The sequence below is a fragment of the Apteryx mantelli genome, chromosome 9 (assembly GCF_036417845.1).
Source record: "Apteryx mantelli isolate bAptMan1 chromosome 9, bAptMan1.hap1, whole genome shotgun sequence".
NCBI lineage: Eukaryota > Metazoa > Chordata > Aves > Apterygiformes > Apterygidae > Apteryx > Apteryx mantelli.
Window position 1 is genome coordinate 8,257,964 of NC_089986.1, and position 21,563 is coordinate 8,279,526.

The following is a 21,563-nucleotide window of genomic DNA, read 5'->3' on the forward strand; positions in this document are numbered from 1 at the left end:
AATTAAATGCATCTTTTGTGTGACTGATTTTGTAGCACTAGAGAACAGTTTCACTAGGAGTCTTCATGTTGCCCTTAAAAGTAAATTAATAGTATTCAGATTTTAGAATATTTGTAATGATGCCTCATACATGTTTAAATTAAAATATTCATGAACTGGCATTAGACAATTCTGGAGATGCTAAGGAGCCAACATTTTATTCCCTTTTTTATTAAACTTTTTATTCTAAACATAAACTTAATTAAAAGCAGCAGTCTTTAATCACTCTACCACAGAAAATTGGTTTGTGTGGTTTTAATCATATTTATCTTACTCTGAACACTTAAGCTCTAGGTCTAAAAAGTGATTTTTTTTCAGTGTCTGTACTTTGTTATGTGATTGACTGAAGTGTGCTAACAAGTAGAATAAGTATTATCAGGTGAAGCTGTCTGGTTGTAGCTGAGTATCTTGTACAGCATCAGCAAATCAAAGCTGATTGCGAAACTGGATTTTAAATGCTTTCTGAACTCTGCAGTCACTTCCAAAATAGATATAAAAGGTATGCACAAGCATAGAACTGACTGCTTTTTAAACTATTGTTCTCTAAGGTAGATCATTATATTTTGCCCACCCCTTTTAAAAATATTTTTATTATGGCTCTAAAGTGGAGGTGATCATACAAGTCCGTTGTGTAAATAGGCAAATACATCACAGTAGTGGTGTGTAACATTTAGGCTATTTAAACCACAACTATTCTCTGCATATAGTATATTAGTTATCATTGGCACGCTAGGATTTTCTTTTCTTTTTCTCTGATGCAGAGAAAGAATGAGCAGGTATAATTTGGAATGATGCTTTTGTACATACTTGAAACATGACAGTTTGACAAGGCTCAGAATTGGGAAATGCTGTGCATTTAATTTCTGTTTGGTGGTTTTGCTCTGATGTTGGGCGAGACTGAAATACAGGGTACATCGCTTGCTGTTAGTGGTATGAAAAGTACTTTGAGGTCTGTAGAGGAAAGTGCTGTATGAAGTCCCTCTAATAATTTTATAAACAGCTGATTTGCATTAACAGTAATGGTCCTAATACATGATCAATCAGCAAAAGCAGCAAAGCAGGAAGTTTAAAGCCAAAGCAGATTATCAGATGAGAGAAAACAGAGGAGTGTGTCTTCAAAGGAAATAGAGCTCCTAGGAACTCCATGCTTTTTTCAATAGGTTTTGGTAGTCAGGGTAAGCAAACAACTAGTAATATTTTTCCTCAGACCCTCCTCCTCTAATGATTTGTTTGTCAGAGTGTAGCAGGTTTTTACGGATGAGGGATGTATACTTGTTTTGCTGTGCAGCTTCTCTGCCCTTTCCTGCCTGTTGATGATGTTCACACATAACACATTTGGAGCAACTCAGATACTCCTTTAGCGTTGTGACACGAGAATCCCTTTTCTTTTTCCCCATGGGCTTTCTCCTGCACATACACATACATATAGAAATCCTCAGTGAATCCCATAATACCTGTTTGGTAAGAATTGTGCCATGCTGGACTAGGACTCAGAACTGGATCCCGTATTTTGCCTTCCCGCACAGAATGCACTTCACATGAAATGAGCACTACAAGAATCATTTGGTTCCCATTTTGATTTCTGGACCCTGTTTCTTTCTGAAATTAACTGTGAACGGGACAATTAAAACCATTGTTTTCAAGTAGATATTTAGAGAGGGGCAGGAGGTTCCCCTTCTAATAAATATACATCTATAGGTTTTCATACTAATTCAGTTTTGAGAAGTACATCTGGGAGATACGGGACCACTTCTGTTGTCTAATCTAGTCTGCCTGGGGCCTTTTACTGCATTTTTCCACAGTCTGTGGTTGATTTAATAATAGATTCTGCAACTCTTTGTTCAGATAATTTCACTTCGTCTAGATGGTCTTATGCTTCTGCTTCTCAAATCTGTTGGTCTTGCACCAGTTATTAACACAGATGGTTATTCAGTTCAAGAAATAGAGCTTAATTATTCATAAAGAAAAAGCTTCCCTACTGTAGTTCTGAAGCTGGTATGAGTGATAATTTATAATGATAATAGGTCGTTCTTTATTTGTCCTGTTGAAAACTACTTAGACATGTTAATCAATCTTCAAAAGCAACTGAGGTTTTGAATCTTCAGCTGGAGCCACTTTAAAGAAGGATGGTGACCTGAACTTAATGACTTAAGGGTAGGTGTCTCCAGGTAGAAGTTCAACTGTAGAAGAGCCCAACAAATTATTGTTTTTTTAATAAAATATTTTTTTCCTTAAACATCTTAATATTGCAGCATAAGGCACTTATGAATTCTTAGCTTTGATAGACCATCAGTGGTAGAATAAAGTCTGCAGTAAAGTACTACTTGGTTATACTTTAGATATTTGGGGTTCATTTTAGAACGTTAGTATAAATTAACTGTATTTTATGGTCTATATAGTACTCTTCATTTTCTCAGATTTGTAATATGAGTCTATAACACGATGTTGAAAAACAAAATCATCTCCAGAGAAATAAGATTACTCGATTATGAGTAGCATGTGTGTCCTTGCACTGACATGAGTCACTCCTTGATTTCTGTCAAACCGTGTAGCTAACTTTCCTTCCAGTCTAAATGGAGGGGTTGATTGACACAGTGGAGACCAGCCTGAGCAACAATCCATAGTGTAAATAGTGCTATTATGTGTATTTTACTTCAAGACTAACCAGCTGAAGAGGTGCAGTTTGCCTGCTCTACAGGAGGAGGAACAAGTTTTAAATAGTTGATGCTAAATACTCTTAGAGAAAGCTTACAAACTTAATTTTCGAATATTTATTTCATTGAAGGGTCTTCAGTGAGACCAGTCAGTAGACTCAGAATCGCCACAAACAAAACAGTGACTAATTATGTAACGGTGTTTAACATGCTGCTTTGCACCTTGATGTTTTTATACAATATCACAATGTTTACAGCTTGCTAGTTTAAAGATACATAAACATATGTCCCCAAGTTAAATCAAAGGGTCATTGCTATTTGCTGCAAAAATGTTATGTAAGTGCCTCTCTCTTCTTTGCTCTGTGTTAGACATGAGAGTGCATAAAGGGCTGACTGGACCTGCCTGGAAATTTTCAATCCAATCTGTGTAAATAAAGTATCTCCATTCACTTGCGTAACTGAAGAAGTTTAATCCTGTTTGAGATGTGGCATCCTGCATTCCTGCAGAAGCCTGTGTGAATGCCCCAGGACTTTTCAAGTGGCACTGGATACCTGTGTTTAGGCAACTGAATTAGCCTGAAGTGTTTCACTGTCTAGTTACTGCCATCCAGTCTCCTGTCCTTCCCATAGCTGCCATCATTCCACATGCTAAGAGCATCTCATTTTTCCTCTTATTCCAGGGAATGCTTCCTGCATTTCTTTTCTTATACTGTAAAAAAAAAAAAAAAAAAAAGAAAGGTTGGAGGAAGAAACTTCCTTTGCAGATCCTTTAACTTACCTTCTTGGCACATCCCGCTTTTCTGGAATCTTTCAGTTTCCCTTGTCCATTGTTTTTGTTTAATCTTCAAATCCCTTTTACATTTTATGGTTCTCCCACTTTTTGCAATGAACAAGAAGACTCTCCACCCCCACCCCCTCCCATCACTACCTCCTTCACACACACAAATCACAGCAGCTCTTACTTGCTTTGATTTATTATTTGTGGAGTATATGGCATGCTGTATGATGGGGCTGTTATTCCAAACTTTCTTGCATTGATCAAGTTAATAGCTTGCCTTAGTTTAGCAACATTTCATTGAAGGGAAAGTTTTATTAATTGTAGGACATTATTATTCTTTATCTTAATATAGTCCATTAATTTTGGGAAACATTTCATTTTTTAATGAATGCAAAACATCCAGCGTGAACTTTACAGTCATTGGAAAATGCTTGAAGAATGCTGACATTTTAGAGTCTGCTTAATGATGAAAATGAATTGGAAAAGGACAATATTTTGCACGTGAAAATATTTCCCATATTAGTGTAGTGTTCAGTATTTATTGTTGAACTATACATACAGTGTTAATCATCATCAGGCATTCATATGTGTCAGGACAGTGGAAGTTGAACAGGCAGTTAAACTCTTCAAATACTAGGAGTATTGATTTGAACATTGCTGTCATAAAAATAGAAATATTTTACCATGAAGGATGGTGATCTAAAACACAAAAACCCACACATATGTTATTGTGTTCTTAATCTAAGATTTAAACATTTCATATGTAAAATTTCATTCATAAAAATTATTTCATTGATGTTATACTGAGGGAAAGAAAGTAAAAAAAAAAAAAATTATTTATGAATAGTTAAAATGGGGTGTAGTAGAGTATTTTTTGATGGACCGTGCTGGCTAACAGGCAGACCTGGATTTCTAAGAAAGGAATGTGGCTTTTCTATTCTGTTCCTGGTGTGTTAACAGAAATGGGAGTTGGTATATATTCAAAAATAATTGAGTCTGTCATCATTTTCTCTTAGAAACAGTACAAAAAGAGGAACAGTATCAAAATACTCTGTTAATTAGCTGCATCTCTGCAGTAGAAGAAATAACACTTCCATTTCTTCTCATAGTTAGCCTGTATGGAAGCTCATTAACTTTTGGGGCTCTGTAACCTTGGTAGTTTATTGTAAAACTAATTTGCTTAGTAGGGTGAGAATAATGATCCAGCTTTTTATGTTCTTGACACTAAGCCAACAAATTTCAGGGTATAGGTGAGGTGGCAGTAATGGAAAATACCATAGAACTTGATCTCTACAGGTAAAGCAGTTGACTTGTCACATATTAGATTGAAAGTTTCAAACGTTCTTCACTGTGTGAAATGTTATTCACTGTGTGAAACCTTGTTTTCCCTTTCTACTTTGCAGTGACATTTTGTTTCTTCTCAAACATGTGAATCACATTATTGCTTCTCAAGTGTATAAGCAATCTCCCTGAGTTTCTATTTGCTGTCCCAGAGACAGAGTCCAGGTTAAGATCTACTCTAGAAGCTATTGAAGTAAATGGAAACTTTCCTTTTAGCTGCTGTATGTCTTTGTGCTATATCTGAGTTTTATCTGAAATTAAATACTGCCAAGATATATGTGATGTTATAATTAAAATGTCTGAAAACATCAGACTTGATAGCTGTGAAAAAAGGAATGAATAATGTCTTATTTCTGTTTGAGACAATATCCTCTGTGTGACATGTTGGTCGTATTAACATGGTTAATCTGAAATTGAACAGATATCTGTACAAGATTTAAAAAAAAAGAATACAACACTGATACCTGATGTGGGATAAAATGTCCAGAATCTTGGAAAAAAAATATTCCTTCAGAGTGTACCATTTCAGAAATCGTTTGCACAATATAACAAATGTGCGTGTATCATAAAATCTAGCAATACTATGAAAATCAGGAACCTGAATAGCAAAAACTGAAAGAATGATTTGTAAAGTAACTTGAATGCATTAGCAAATTAATGAATGATGAAAATATGACCTTACCTTCCTGCAGTATATCATAAATGATTGGGGACGCGGGGGGGAGGATCCAGTGAAGGCAAAGCTCATATTTGTAAGTACCAGACAAATATTTACCTAATGTAAATGTAATGTCTTGTGTAAATATGGTAAAATCTGAAAGGAGAGCAAACTTTCCAACCTGTATGTTATAAAACTAAGCCTGCTGGCAACCTAATGTAGATCTTCTAGTTTTCAAGAGGTATTAAGGATTTAATAGGTTCTGCTGCAGAATTCCCAGAAGTAAAAACAAGAGCGGAGAAAATAATTTTATATTAGCATATAGGTAATATGTCTGCCCCTCTTTCTTTAGAAAGAGATATAGTAGTTCATGCCTCCATCTGAATTAGGTGTCAGGAGTCTAAACAGGGTCTACAGCCCCTTTCTTTGGATTTTTCATCAACTGCTGAAAACCCTTGTATCATCTTCAGTCTCGAATTCCAGATATAAATTCCAGATATAAATGTCCACTCTGTCCTTCAGTCGGCAGCTTACAGTATACCTTATCTGAAAGTCCCATAACAATTTCTAGATATAAATAAATAGAAAACGATAAGTTCTATGAAGAATTCTTAAATGAAAGGTTAATGTTTACATAATGGATTGAGAAGTATAAAGATTTAGATATTAAAAAAAAAAGTTACATTCATTTCTCTGCTCAATTTTTTACCTCTGGGAGGTATCTATTATGCTTATGTTGTTTCTTACCATGTTGCCAGGTATCACTTCTACTGATGAAATCTAAAAAAATGAATTCTGAATAGCTGCACTAGGAAGTTACATAAATTCTTAACCTGAGTAGATGCACTTTACTCAGTAGTGTTAGCCTGAAGAGCTTTGCTGCCGTCGTGTTTAATGAGAGCAGGGATCAGGTCTTCTAGAAAGAAGGGACTCTTCCATTTAGCATGTAGCTTACTTTTGGATCATTGTGTCTTGTCTGCTCTGTTTGTCTTTGATATTGAATTGTGTTACAAGAAAGTCATTGGTCATTTAACTTTGTGATTTCCTTTGGTAGGTAATTCTGGGTTTTGTGTGTTTCAGAGATTTCCTATTGAACCTAAAAGGTGTTTCACATCATTAAGTGTACTTTTAAATGTTAAAGGAAGAACAGACTACTCATCGTTATTTATGTAACTTAGCCAGATGTGTCGGCTAGTGTAAGGTAGTTAGGATACAGTCTGATCTACGTCGTAGTATAGTGCCAACACTTTCCAACACTTAGACCTCCTAACATTCCTGAAAGGAGCAACCATTAAAGTCTGAGTCCTCTGTACCTGCCTGTGTGTAAAATTACAGGCGTGTTTTATGGGTGGATGTGTCCTGTAAAGTGTTTCTGACTTGGAAAGATTGTAGAAGGTAAGCTGTGGTTATTTAAAAATACCCACTGGAATGAATATATACTTTGGGCTTTTGCTGTTTCTGTTGCAGCTTCAATTTTTCAAATACGAAGTTACTGACTTTAATGAGACTGTGTGATAGAGTAACTGTTCTGTCTCAGGGAGCCCACAGAGTGAGGACATTGAAAGGGACAGTAAAACACAGACTACTTTGTACTGCAGTTTGTGGCCAAGAAACCCAGCTATTTGAAAAGCAGAGCTTGCTTTATCTTTTTTTGGTCAATCACAAGAGCGCTGAACACACTGATCCACAGACCACCTGTCCCGGTACATACAGTACAGGATCTGGCTGACACCATAACAGTAGTGGGTGGGTGGATTTGCATGTCTTTGGACAGCCTTACTGAGATGTTGTTACCTGCCTTCACAGTGTGTTTGAAAACTTCCTTCTGAAGGCTGTGAAGGGGGAGCTGAGTGAAGCACAAGAGCAAAAGTTGTAATTAAAGGGATGACAGCAAGTTAAAAATCTTTTAAAAAAAAATCCAAGAAAAATTAAATCTAAAAAAACCTTAAAAAATCAAGTTAAAAAAAACTTCTGTCTGAAATGTTTTGACAACTGTGACTTAAAAGTGACATCTAATATTGCTGCTGCCATAATCTGGCATACAAAGCCAGGATTTTGACTGCTGTAAATCATGTTGTTCCATTGATATTTTTAGAGGGCATATAATTCACAGAGAGGTAGACTATGCGTACAGAAGGGATATTTTGTTTCTTCTTTGACTATGAAGGTCAGGTTTTTTGGGTGGATTTTCACACAACTGTGCCTTGTATGAGTGTAAGAATGGTGGGAAGAGAAACATTTAATGAAAAAAGAGAGTAGCGTTATAGCCATCTTTCAAAAATACTCATAAAATGGAAGCTATTTCTGGAAGTTTTTTAAAATAGTTTAGGGTGAGAATCTGGGCCCTTACTCATACTGGATAGTATCTAATTGCATGCTTCATAGCACTGAAGTGAAACTGTGAAGTAATAATTATGCTAATTTATATATGGAAAAACACCAAGATTTGGCTCTTTGTATCTCTTTAAACGTTTTCATACAAAACCCAGGAACTTTAATACGTAAAATCTGGTGTATATTAGTATTAGAGGAGGACAAATCTCAAACTATTCTTGTAGTAAGCTGGTGATTTAGTAGGTGGGTCTGAGGAAGTCATGTTATACTATATAAGCTGCCAGCCTAATGTAAATAATCTCTAGTACTTTAACCTTTTTAAGAGTCTTCAAAAGAAACCTAAGTCTTCTATAATAAGTGTGGAAAGCTTTTGTGCCTGCTGTTTAAGTGTTTAATATCCTGATGTATTTGAAAGCTGCATTATTATGTGGCACTCATACCTAGTCTTGGGGTTATTTTCCAATTTTCATCTTAACATTTATTGCGGTTGCTTTGCTAAGATTTCAGCATTAAATACTTCTGTGAGAGAAATGTAAACATGTCACTGGGTAGAATTGTTTTAAGCAATTACCCAGAAAATGTGTATTTATGTATTTTCAGTCTTTTCATTCCATTTTTCTCTTAACCCCTAGTCTGCAATTGCAGCAAGTTTTTTAAATTGCCAGCTTTTCATGGAATGTGATATTTTGTATATGATGATCTGATTCAACTTTTTCCTATTGGAGAGCATGCTATTAACTGAGTAAAGGATCGATTCCTTTGTAGGCATTAAAGATCTCATAGCATGCTCAGAAAAGGCAGCATGATGACTTCTCATCTTCTGCTCAGTATGGGTAATTTCACATGCTTACCAAAGGCGGCTTCCCTTCCCTTGCCCTTCCTACCATTTTAATTAAATATGACATTCGTTGTCCTTTGAAAGACTCAGACATATTGCAGCACACTATTTATTCTCTGCTATGTCCTATCTCAAAGACTGTAATGTATATCAGTAAAGGATGAAGGATTTGTAGCCTTACTTCCTTCTAAGTGAGTGTGAATCAGCTAACACCTGTGAGCATGGGTGTAAGTTCTGGCCTGTTTTTAAAATGCTTCAGGCCTAAGAAAGCTGTGCGAATGTTAGATATTGACATGAGTTGGTAGAGTCTGCTTACAAGTAAGTAAGTAGAATTTTGATTTGTGTTTGTTTTTCAGAGCCAGAGCTTCAACTGTGTGGAAAAGACAAAATGTCCAGGATCTAATGTGAGTTCTGTGCAGATACAGGGGGATTCAGATTATTTCATCAACCATCTTGGAGTACCAGCCACGCAGTTTTCTTATGAGGACGTCAAAACATCAGAGGTAGTTACGAATAAAAAGAGACAAACTAAAGATAGCAGAAATAGAATTAAATTTTCTCAGGTTATATCCTTCCATACCAAATATGTTGCAGTGGAAAGTTACACTAGTACGTTTTTTTAGATCTTCAGAGGATTTCCACAAGACTTGAAAGCACCAGATTTTATAGGGGTACAGCATTCAAAACACCTGATAAATGTTTATAACAAATAAAAACAAAAAATTGCAGGACAGTATGTTAAGAATGTTATATTACTGATGGTATTATAGGATATATATTATCTAAACAAACTTTCCAGACTGCTTTGAACATAGGAGAAATTAATTTTGATGTGGGGTTTTTTTGTTTGTTTGTTTCTTCCCCTGTATGGTAAGACAAGACAACCTTCAAAATAAATTTTGTTTCTTCATACTGTGGGCCAGTTCTGACTCTCAACTATGTATGCTGGTTGTAAAGATCTGTGTGCTTGGTGGGAGTCTTCAAAAGACCGTGTTGTTTTTCAGGCCATTGCCATTTGTTATCCACAAGGTAAGTGGAAGGAGACCAGACTGGAATTAGACAGGATAAGCTGTTAGGAAACATTGTCCTTCCTCATCCTTCACTACTGTAGGTTATACTTGTACCTGAACAGCTCCAACTTAACCTCCGTTGTTTCACTGAGGATCAGGAAGTCTAGTATTAATTATTTCAAGAGCCACAGAATGGCTCAAGTTGAGAGAAAACACACTCTACTATTTCGTTTAGATTTCCACCTATGTATCCATTGAAAATTGAGTTATGATACAGAAAGACCAACTGTTTCTGAAATACATACATAAACATATATATGTTTTATCATATTAATATGATCACTATAATGATCATATTATATGATCAGTATAATTACTTAAAAATTCTAAAGGGAGATTTTGTGTCCCCAAGTTGATCTGTACTATTGATATCTGAAAAACAGACGCTTCACTTTGTATCAAACTAAACACAGCTAATCATTTACAAGTGAAAATTTGCTACTTAGGGTGGCCATAAAAATGGTGTGTGTTTTCCTAAAAATGCAATTGTGTTGACTTCATATTCCCCTTATGGCCCTTCTGTGCGTATCTACGCATGTGCACATCTTTCCAAGTTTAGCAGCAAAGCTGAAACTCTGTAGTAGAACTGGAACACTTGCTGACACTGCACGGTAATATGCTTCTATTTCACAAATGCCAAATAATACAGAAATATGCCAAATATTGAAGCAGTTGTGTAAATTAAGATAGATGTAGGTAAGAATTTATATGAATTAGGAGACTTTTCCATTATTACACATATTAGGGAAAGTATTTTGTTTCAGATTAAATGCAGTGCAAAGATTGCAAAGAAAATGGGAAGGCAGAAGCTCTGAGTGCTGTGTTTGTGACAGGCTTGTGGTCCAGTGCACATTTCTGCTGTCACTAAGCAGCTATTCTATATAGTTTTCATTCCAAATCTCTGTATACAGGATCTGTAGGGCATAAGAAAAAAATCTACAAACTTGAGTATATCAAAACAATAACTCTTCCCCAGAAACATTTACAATATGAATACCAAAGGTTCCCTTGGCTATTTTTCAGTCCTACAAAAAATGTTAACCTTACGGCTATACATTTTTGTTTCTTAAAATGACTCAGCAATATAATTAAACTTAAAAATAAAATATTTTATTTTTTTTAAATATCACACGGTACACTTGATTCTCTGTTGAAAATTTAGCTTTTATCCCTCTTGCAAATTCATTTCTTAGTAATAAATTTACCATAGGTGTAATCTTCAGTCTTGAAGGTCGTGTACCTCTCAGACTAGAGGATGTCTTGAACTCATGATACCTGTTTTACGTAAGAAATAGATCTGTTAGCAAAATGTGTAAATTTATGTTGGCAGGTAGATGAGATTTTTATATAAAAGTGATGAAATTTGGATTCTTTGGTATTTATTTTATTTGGTATTGATTGGAGTGCTTATTAACATTTCCTTAAAACATGGCTCATGTCTCATATAGTCTGCTATGTTATACCAGACAAGCAGTGTGGGGACAATGTGCAGATTCTGTTTCTCCTATCAAGCAGAAACAGTACTGTTCTAAGACAGATGGAAATTATTCAGGGTTTGCAGCTGTACTATTAAACATTGTAGAAGGTTCTGTTGTGTGGGTTAGTGACTTAAAATAATCTGTTGAGGTGTGGGGAGGGTTTTTTTGTTGTTGTTTCCAAGCCATATAGCTTTTTAAACTATGCCTCATCTCTATGGTAACTGTGTTTTTGATACCTACTGGTTAGTAATTCATTGGTGTGGATCTGTAAATTCAGTGAAGAGAAACTGTATGATGGAGGAACTGGGAACTCTTTCCTATCAGGTGCTTTTAAGTAATTTTTGCTTTTTGTTAGCTTTACTGCAAAACCAAATTTGGATTTGGGAAGACAGATATCAGAAACTGGATGTTTAGAAGTCTTATTGTGGACTATCCTTTTACCAGGTTGCTTTCCTTTACTGTCCCCTTCACTTCTGTGACCTACTCAGGAAGGTCTTTTATACTGGAATATACACTAATTGTTTGTTTTATCCATCTGTTAAACAGCATGCAGTGTCATGTAAAACTGATGTTTTTCATGTAGGAACTATTCCACACTCAAAAAACCCTGTTTTTACAGCAAAATAGCCCAAGATCTGTGCCCTGTAGTCTGTCTACAGAGTAGCAGTTACAGGTCAGGTCTAGAAATGCATTTCTTACACAGTAAGCATAGTGCCGGTCCTCAGAGAGAAGGTTGTAAAAGCTGTTCATTGGCAGGAACCTGAGGAGTAAATAAGAGGTAATAAAGTTGTAAGAGGAAACATTCAGACCAGAAGAGTAAGTAAAACTGTCTTGCTTGAAATTACCCAATGCACTGAAGCACAGCCTCAGGGAGGGGAAATCTGCATGGCAAACACCTGTGGTCAGATCTGCAAGCTAGTAAAGTGCATTCTGAGTACTCAGCCACTAATATAAAAATGCACTGAGTAAAATGCAGTTTGTTTATTTACTAGCAGAAAATACACAGCATTTTAGTCTGCCAGTAACAAGTAAACTTGGAAGACTTTTCCAATTGGAAAAAAAATAATATTAACTCAATTTCCAGGGATTCTTATGTAGCTGCTGAAGGAAGCCTTCCCCTCCTGACTTCTGGTGCGCTGGCTTTACCACTGAGAGCAAAGCCTTTTTATGTGAGGGTCATGTTCTGATTTGCAATGTATTAAGAGAAAGTCAGCATTTAATTCACAAGACTGATCAGCTGTTTCTAATACTGCAGATTCTTTGCTTACAGAAGGAGTCATGCCAGGAAGCAAGCAGTTTTCCAGGCTATTCAGGTTAATGGTTCATTTCCATCCATGTGACCATGTAGAGCCTCCAGTAAGAGAGAGAATGCTGAGCTCGAATCTGAGCTTCTCTGCTACCTGGAAGCCCATGACTAGAAGTCTACCAGTCCTCATCTCAGTCAGGAATAATATTAGACACATTTTTACTTTGCTTTACCTCAGCATGGAAGAGGAACATAAAGGAAGAGGTATCTTAGATCACATTTTCAGCTTTCTCACTCTCTTATGCTGCAATAAGAGCTAAAATATCAGTGGAACTCCTTGATCATATAAACATTGATGCACCAGGAATGATAATGCAAAGAGTAAATTTTGAATATTTTTTTCATATGTGGAGCATTTCTGTACCCTTGAAAATATTAATAATGTTTGTATGACAGTGTTATTTTCAAACCAATAAATGGTATATTAAGTATAATGCATAAATATTCTCCATCATGTAGTATACACACTTGTATAATGGAACAGTGTTACCTCTTTGGTAAAAAGCTTCAAACCTAAATGTGAGAATGATTCTAAAAGAGCGAGGTATTGAAGTGATGATTTTTTTTTAATTGAAATGTGTGAAAATTTCAGCTTTTTGTACAATTTTGTTTATCTACAGACTTTTCAAAAATTTCTTTGAAATGTAAATGTCATCACAGAGCTAATACTGAAATTGTGACTATATTCAACAAAGTATATTAGCTCTACTTGAGAGACAGAGTAAAATAAATCTCTTGGGGATCTGAGGGGTTTTTGCCCCATTACTAATGCAATAGAAGCATCATCTCGTATTGAAAAAATGTAATTTAAAATGTAAGCTGTTTACACAGCTGCCTGTTATAGAGATAGTGATTTCAGCAGATACGTATTGAGAAGGGGGCTAAATGTGCTGGGGTTTATTTTGACAAGGGCTGTTTCCAAGTGCTTATACTATCAGTTGTTTAAGACCGGTGTGCTCAAGTAGGCATGATATTTGTGAAGGAAAGAGGAGGCATATCCCAGAGGATAATTCAAACTGAGATAAAAATAAGTGCTGTTTTCTACCTGGAATTTCTAATCCTGCTGTTTAATGGCCTCATCAAACAGGGACAGGAGAAGAAAGTTTGTGCTATGCTGAGCATATGTGTGTCCGTATTTGAAGCATAGGGACAGAGGACATGTGATGTTCCATGCTGTTGTAATTACTGAGCCAGCTCACGCATTCAGAAGACTTTCTGCTGGTTTACTTGAAACAGATTAACATTAATTTTATCTCTTAAAATGTACCTGCAGAAAAGGCTCAACACAGCATTTGCAGTAGAGTTTCAGTAGTGTCTCTGGCCTTTCTCAGAAACTTGTTTGGCATAGGTGCTTCCTTTCATTTTTATACTGCATTTATTATATAAATAGAATACCAGAAGCAACAGCATGGTATGGAAAATTTTGTGTTTTACTCTGTCTTTAGCCATAGTTTTGGCGGAGACTCTGTCAAAATTTCAGAAGTTTATCCATACCTCATCTTTCAACCTTCTTCTGTTTCTCTTATTTTTCTCCCCTCCTTCTGTAAGTTTTGCTTCATTTTTCATTCTGTATAAGCATCATCCCCTAACATTTTCCCTCTTATTGGTGGACAACCTTAAAAATGTAGTTTGCTCTTGTTTCATATAAGTAACCTGGCTGTGGCTGCCTGATGGTTGAGTATAACAGAAGATATAATCTGGATTTGCCATGGTATCAGTAGAGATGTGGTTGTTTCTTGAGCATTATAAATTAAATGACATTAGACTGTTCAGCATTTTGAAGACCTTCCAGTCATTTGCAAACATAAGCTGGTGCAGGAGTATTTTGAGCTTTATTCAAGATTGAAATAGGCTGTTACTATCACATTTTTGTGGTATAGCAATCTACAATTTCATGAGGAATCCAATTTTTAAAATTATAGCTAAATAATTTTATGTTATCTGCATAGTATTCAACCTCCTCTGTGTATCCCATTGCATAATGATTCTAGTCTGATAACATAGAATCTTAAATTCCTTTTGCAGTAACATGGCAGGTTACATCAATGTTAGCATTATCGTTTTGTTATGAGAAAACAATTTAGTGCACAGTATTTAAAAAAAAGTACTGTCTATTTTTTATTATTTATTGATGGATACATATTTAGTATGAAATATTTAATGGTAGCTGTCCAAGTTTGGCTGTGCAGGGCTTACAGAACATTTATTTTTACACCTAGGCCATAAAAATTGTTTTCCGTATCTTCAGTCAAACTTAAGTACAGGCAAGAAGAGGTATAAAAATTACCTGTCACATTATTCACAGGCTAGACCAAGATAGTGTAATGCCATGGACCACTAAGCTAATTTAGAAGAAAAATGAAAAGAGGTTTCTTTATAGAAGGCATTTGTATGTAATATATGTAGAAGAGTTTAGAATTTTGACAGTTTGAGATTGTGTCCTCTTTAGAGAGAATGCATAATGATTTTTATTTCTGTTGAAATATGCATAACTTTTTGAAGGTAACTTTCAAATTTCATTAGAGCTCTTAAAAATGATTTTTTCCCCCCACACTGGTGTAAAACAAAGGCTACTAAATCTTAATTCTACAATGAATGTGGCTTCTCACTCATTTTACCATCTTCTTCCTCTTCCCCCTGCTTCCTTCTTTCCCTCCTCTCTTCTTTCTTTTCATCATTCTTTGAGGAAGTTCACTGCAGCTTCTTGATTTCACTGTTTACATGCTTAGGCTTGACGTATCATGCACTTCTTTCAGAAAAAATCAAAAGTTCTCCAGTTCTTTGTTATCACGAAAGAAGCGGAGGAGCTGTCCTTGATGGAGAGAATTTAGGGTCTAGTTTACTGAGAAATAATCCCGTGTCGCATGCTGCTTTCATTTCTTTCATGTGTTTGTGTTAGTGTATAGGGGAGGCTTAGGCAGTACGGAGTGCTCCTCGCTGCATCTGGCCTGTGTCTTGAAAGACTGGGAAACTGGTGCTTATCCGTATTTTTGTCTGCATGGGGACAACACCAAATGTCTTTAAGTTGTGGGATTCTGGTGCTAGTTATTAGGAACTCCATTTTAATCCCGTGTTATGGGGTCCTTCAGCTGTTTTATTTCTTGTTTTTGTGTCACTTTAAAGTTTTAAAATGAGCATATAAATTCACAGAAATCAGGGTGGCGTGGGGAAATTCTGCACTGCAGCAGTGTGTAAAGGTTCAGGACTCTCTCCAGTCATCTAGATAGGCCACACTAAGTCTAAGGAGCTCTGCTCTCTGCTGCAGCTTGTTGCCTTGTGTATATGTTAGCACAAGGGAGCAAGGTGTTCCCTCACTCCTTGTTCACTCTTCCCAGCTAGGGTTGTGATGACCTCTTTGATTCATGGGTCGTTAGAGTATGAACAGAATCAACAAAAGGCTATTTTAGTAGTTAGCCTGTATGGTGTAAGGACCAGTATTGGTTCAACTTTGCTGCAGAGAGCAGGGTGATTTTTATCCAGGTAAAAAATAAACAGTGTTTCTTCACTTCTGTGTTGATGAGTAGCTCCCAAAGAATTTAAAGGGATTCTTAAATGGGGTGGAGGATGAGGGTGAACAAGATTCTTGCCACAAGTTGTGTTTTATGGCCTAAGTGACCAAGAGCTCTCTCTGCCTTAAGAAGAGTGTGGACCTATGGTTTAGAATGTGTTCAATATTTGTATTTAATGGCAAATATTGTTAAAGAATTGCCAGTAAAAGTGGGGACTTTCCAAACTGACTGAAAGCTAAGATTACCATTCTCAGTCTGCGTTGACTCATATGATTCAAGTATTAGACCTCTGATTCATTGGTTTAGTCTGTATAGTTCCAATGGTCTAAAAGAGAGAGTTGCAATCTTGAAAAGCAGAAGAGGATGCGTCTCCCTTGAGTCCCATCAGCACCAATGAAAGCTGGTTATTCCATTTTCCATTGACTAGTCCTTTAGGATCAAACTTTTATCCTGTGGTATGTTGACCTGATCAAGCAGCTTACCAGAGGAGTGAGCTCCTGTCTTGAGACAACGTCATCTGGTCCTCAGAACTACAGTCTGGACTAATTCTGCGCCAAAGACTATCAGTTACTAAGAAACCTTTTCTCTTTTTCTGTGTTTTTCCTATTGTCTGAGGAGGCCAGCGCTATGGATTCTCACATCTTGCACCTTAAATATATTAATATGTGTGTGTGCATATCCAAACTAAGAGTCCTGTGTTAACTTACTCTGTTTTACACTAGGTTGTTAATATTTTTTTCTAAATGAATCACAGCCTCCTTGAAGGAGGTTTGTCATTGATAACTCTCCTGCAATAACTGAGGAAATAAGTGGAGGGGGAGAACTTAGTCACTCTGTAAATGTTGACTTTGAAGAATTTTAGCGACAAAGAAGGAATAACGTTTTGCATTCCCAGGATTAGCATTTAGTAATGAGTAACCTCATGTGTTAACCACACCATGAACCATTGTCTTTGTCCCACTGGTGACTGGGTCATTCTGTTCCCTGTCATTATTGATTCACTGAACTGAATCAGTTTCAGGTCTGACCTTGATGTGATATTTATATTATTTATTTTAGTTCAGTGAAAGTGTCTAAGCAGTTAGCATTAGTGAGAAGTTTAAATTAAGAGGAACTTGTAGGAAGTCCTCATAGTTATTTTTATTTTCAAACTTGCAACTGCATTATCGATCATCACAGCAAAGGTAATTCAGTAGAGTAGTTGATGGCCACTGGCTCTATTTCCAGATGAGAATACCTATGTCCATAACAGTTATAAGTTCCTCAGCACTGCGTCTTATATTTCACAGAACAAGCCATGAAAATAAAGCTTATTTCTGCCTATCAGTGAGCTATGACCATTTCTCTGGCTGCCAGAATTTCTCCAAAGCTACTGTTTCTTTAAAAGAACAGTTTGTCTCTGATACAGAATGGGCTGAATATGTCGACAAAACTGAAAACAGTAAAAAATGTGCAGCTTCATGAGAAGGATAGGTAATCACCAGTGACACAACCTCTATCTTTTAGCTACAACAGCTGAGCTGCAACTTACTTGAGAATGTAAAATGTGTTTTAATATGAAGCAGCTGGATATACTGTGAACAAACCTTGATAGCTGTCTCTGTAAATTTCTGACGCTCTTCTCTTACCTTCTCTCTAACAAGGTTCTTGTGAAGCATTATTATTTATATATTTATAGTGAATCGAGGTGGCATTATGGAAGGCAGCACAGCCTGTGATCTAGCTTTGTCAGCAAACACCGTGTAAAGTGAGAAATTTAACTGCACATGCATACACACCCATCTATGTGTGTACATATATCTAAACCAATCATGGTTTGTCTGATTTATAATGCCCTTTATTAAGAATCATTTTTGTATCACTAATATAGTCTGTTGGTCAAACAGTTACAGTGCTTAAAAGCAGTCAATTTTTATGTTCTGTTTCTGATCTCTGTATTTTTAATCCAGTTATCTCAGTATTCTGTATCTCGTCATTAATCCTACTGGTACTCCAGCTACAGATCATTTCCTCTTTCTCTTTTGGTATGTCCTCCAGTCTCTACTCTTTCCTGTCTCAAGATTTCTGACTGACTACATTGATCTACAGCTGACTAGGCTGTTCTGGTGAATTTTATGCTGTCTTTCCTCTGGTATTATTTATGTCCTCTTGGACTATATGTGATCAAGTACCAATTCATTTATTGGATCTAAATGTATTGATCAAGGGCTTCAAGTAGAAGCAAATAGCATCATGACATCATTTTCTTAGAAGGATCAAGGCAGGGCATAGTCTTGCATTCTGTGATGGAACATTCACCATGGATCTAGCGTTGAGAGCATAGCTTGTAACTAGCATTGTGCATCAGCATCTCCCTTTTCCTGTGGCATTAGTCTTGCAGAATGCATTTGTCCTGAATGACTGCATATGTGGAAGAGTCTCTGAAAAACAGATGCTGTGGTAGCAGCCAGGACTTTGAATTCAAGCTGGAAGACAAAAGAGTGGATGTACAAAAAAACATGTACTTTCTTTAGCCTTAGCTGTTCTGGGCTTGTGGCATAAGCTAAAATGTCCTTAGACGAGAATTAGTTCTGCTTGTTTGACCCCATTACTTCAGAGGGGCATCTACCAGAGACATTCCTACCTTGAACGGAAGCCATATTTCCCATTCTGCAGCTAGACTAAGAGGAAGTTTGCATAAAGCAGTGTGTTACTGTGATTGTCTGCACTTTGGTAGCCTTTCCTGCTGAATAATGGTTCTGCCTTTCTTATTTAGGTTTGACCTAGACATGAGTTAATATTTCATCTGCTTCTCTCTGCCTCACTTTCCTCCTCCTCCCCTTCTTTCCTGGTATATGTTGAACTTTTTAAGGAGTCACATAGCTGGTAGTTGCCCATGAGAAGTTACGGAAGATGTTCCATGCATGTATTTCAAGAGAGGATTGAAGTACAAGTATATTTAAACTAGCAGAAGCTGAAAGATCTTTGCAAAGGGATAAATGTACATTTCTGTACTGTCAGAATGTGGATTGCTTAGGAATCCAAGATTTCCTTTCTAAGCTGTCAATGGAGAGTTTGGTTCTGCTGAATTTACTCCTGGGATATTTTATGGACATTGGAGTAGAACTTTATGGTCAACAAGGTGTAACAATAGTGTTAGATACATCATGGTGAAGAGAGAGGTTGCATTTTTTGTCTGTGGACAAGAGATAAATTGCCATGTGTTTATTTAAAAAAACAAAAGCCAAAAAACTAGTCCAAACTGTCTCCAGCAGATTATCTTGAGACTAGTCATGAAAGTAGGTGCAAATGACAGATACTCATGTGTCTTGCCTTTTCCACTTATGGGTTATAGTGTTTTTCTAATAGTCATGCTTTTTTTTATTCATACTACCTTTCTTCTGATCATCATGGTTTCCTCTTTTTCTGTCTGTCCTTAGGATATACTAGTGCTTTTTAAATCCTTCAATACATTCATGGATTACTCACTTTAGTAATCACCAGTAATACATTAATACATTAGTCTGTCTGAAGTGTGCTCTTGCATACTCCCTTGGATGCTAATTTAGTTGAATTTGGTACTGAGTGCATGCTGACATTGCTAAGGTTAATGGCTCAGTGTTTTACAAGCCAAAACACATTTGAGTTTCAACTGTATGAATTGTTTTATTGAACAATGTGAATATGTAGTTACTTAATCTCATGGTAGAGAGTCTTTGTTATTTCACTAATACTGGTGAAACTCATGATGTCCTCTTTTTACATGGCATTTATTGCATGAGTTGGATGCCACCCTTTGAAAATAGCATTGTCTCTCAATTCACATCATCTTGAAGGTGTGATATTTTTCTGGCAAACTCATCTGGTATGTCTTAGAAAAACCTTGTTGTGTAGAACAGAACAGTGGTCTGGAGCTGAAAGTGAACAAATCATGCAACAACATACTAAAGGAAAAAGTTTTGGGTTTGGTTTTGTTTTTGGATTGTTTTCTTTTTTGCTAGTTGCTTATCTCCTACCATGAAGCAAAAGAAATTATATTCTTTGTAGTTTTTATCCAAGCTCCTATGACTGTAGCTAATGCTTTTAATTTCTGAGCCTTATCATCTAATAGTGTGGGTACTTTCTTTTTAATGTTATAGTGAAGTACATTGATTTATAGAGTATTTCATCACTGATCAGTACGGAAAATTAGTTTTTTTGTTACTGTGAAATAATGACAGGAATTGGAAGTTCTCCAACAGAATTTAAACTAAAGATGTGAAGAATGGCTTGCTACGTGGGGAACCTGAACTTCTTCATGATGTTTTGTTGATCAAAAACTGGAGATATGTCCTGAGCTGAGAAAAAAAGTGCTGTGGACATTACTATCATGGAAATCATCCTGTGACATCCGAGCTGTGTTTAGTCTCAGCACATGCATAAGAAGCAGCAACCTGACAATCCACTGGCAAATGCCGTTATGCCAAAGGCTGCCTGTGGAATACAGTGATAAGATACAAAAATTTCACAGATATGTTTCTTTGCTCCAATAGACAAGAACCTATTTCGTCTAACAAATCTTAGTGCTTTGATGTTCCAGATGTTCCACAGTGCATCCAGGAGGGGAAAATCCGTTATATTAATCTGCCACACAGTGTAAAAAATGCACAGCTGCTTTAGCCTTCACACTGCATGAGTGCAGAGTGTTGCTGTAAACCCTTTCCTTGCAGACTCTCACGGGTTCTTCATCCTCTTGGAACTGACTGAGAGCTGTTGAAAGCAGATGGAAGACAGACAACCTGGAAGTGAACAGGATCAATGGGAGATGGGAAGATATATGAGAAATTTTCTTAGACATAAATTACTGCTTCTGTTTGATAGCTTACTAAAGCATCTAACTACTGAAAACAAGTATTACCTCAGGATAGAAGGCACCCCCAGTTAGCTCTCCTCCCTGGAGGACTGAATGGCATATTGCATTCAAGATAACATTTTACCATTGTTGTTCTGAGTGCTAAACTCAGCAGAGCCTGAAATCTTCTGGTTGAGTATCTAGAAAGAGTATCAGAAACTGTTGTATGTTGGCAGATAGCAGTAGCGTGGCACTCAGTTTTGTCTTTTAATATTTAAAAAAATCTCAAGATCACTGGGCTGTCAAAGAGCTGGGATTTGAGTCAGTTATACTTTTGTTGATGAATCTTCAGTAGATGAGAATAAGGTAATCGGTGGTTAGTTGCAAGTCCAGATAAAATGCATGAGTACCTGGCAAGCAAGTCTTGTAATGTTTGGTACATCTTATTTAGCATGGCTGTTTAAAAACCATTTGATAAGGCTTTTGATAAATACTTGCTTTGAAGACGTTATTGCTGGTTTCTTTGTGGGGGGAAAGTTAGTTTGTATTGTTACTGGTGGATGCGAGCAGGCTCTGATCTAAAGGTTATGCAGCTTGATGAGCGTGGTGGTGTATTTTCCGTAAGGCTTGCAGCATTAGCTGGAGCCTTTACTGCACAGCTGCACCGTAGAGCAATCTTTCAGAGTGGAGTCTGCTTGTATATAACTGGTTTAGGATGGAGACAGGCTGAATTCTGCCTTTTAAAAAC

The 21,563-nt window shown here is 36.5% G+C and overlaps 1 protein-coding gene across 1 annotated transcript in view; it reads left to right on the top strand.

Annotated features, from left to right (window-relative positions):
- Positions 1-21,563, top strand: part of NAALADL2 (N-acetylated alpha-linked acidic dipeptidase like 2) — a 401,471-nt gene that overhangs the window by 292,693 nt on the left and 87,215 nt on the right. Inside the window, exon 10 of the mRNA XM_067301422.1 lies at positions 8,999-9,145. Coding sequence (XP_067157523.1) covers positions 8,999-9,145 — 147 coding nt within the window. The remainder of the gene's footprint in view (positions 1-8,998; positions 9,146-21,563) is intronic.